The sequence below is a fragment of the Penaeus monodon genome, chromosome 20 (genome assembly GCF_015228065.2).
Source record: "Penaeus monodon isolate SGIC_2016 chromosome 20, NSTDA_Pmon_1, whole genome shotgun sequence".
Lineage (NCBI taxonomy): Eukaryota > Metazoa > Arthropoda > Malacostraca > Decapoda > Penaeidae > Penaeus > Penaeus monodon.
This window is the reverse complement of record NC_051405.1, coordinates 25,512,960-25,513,311: the sequence shown is the minus strand read 5'-3', so window position 1 is coordinate 25,513,311 and position 352 is coordinate 25,512,960. Positions and strand designations below refer to the sequence as shown.

General features: G+C 50.6%; 1 protein-coding gene across 1 annotated transcript in view; it reads left to right on the top strand.

Moving 5' to 3' along the window:
* LOC119585954 overlaps positions 1-352 on the top strand; it is a gene marked incomplete in the record, with an annotated part of 41,291 nt that overhangs the window by 32,919 nt on the left and 8,020 nt on the right. Inside the window, 1 exon segment of the mRNA XM_037934669.1 lies at positions 124-253. Within this exon segment, the coding sequence (XP_037790597.1) occupies positions 124-253 (130 nt within the window).

Sequence of the window (352 nt, the reverse complement as noted above, 5' to 3'; positions counted from 1 at the left end):
TATAACCCCAATACCACCACGTTACACACAAAGCACAACAGCATACCTCAGCACCCTCTTCCTTGTTCTCTTTCCCCTCGCAATCTAACCCCTCTTTCTCTCCCCTCTTTGCCCTCTCCGCAGTCTCGCCCAGGGTCGTTGTGGTGCCCATCCTCTCCTGTATTTTCGGCTTCCCTGTTCTCGTCCTGCTGGTGATCTGCGGCCTCCGTTACCGGGCGAGGCGGGCGAGGACTGCAGCCAAGAAAGCTCATACGTGTGTATTAGAGGGAGGGGGTGTTTGTTTAAGGATGGGTATTTTTACATATTTTTTTGTGTGTTTTTGTGGGTGAATTTGTGTTTTATTTTGTGTCCG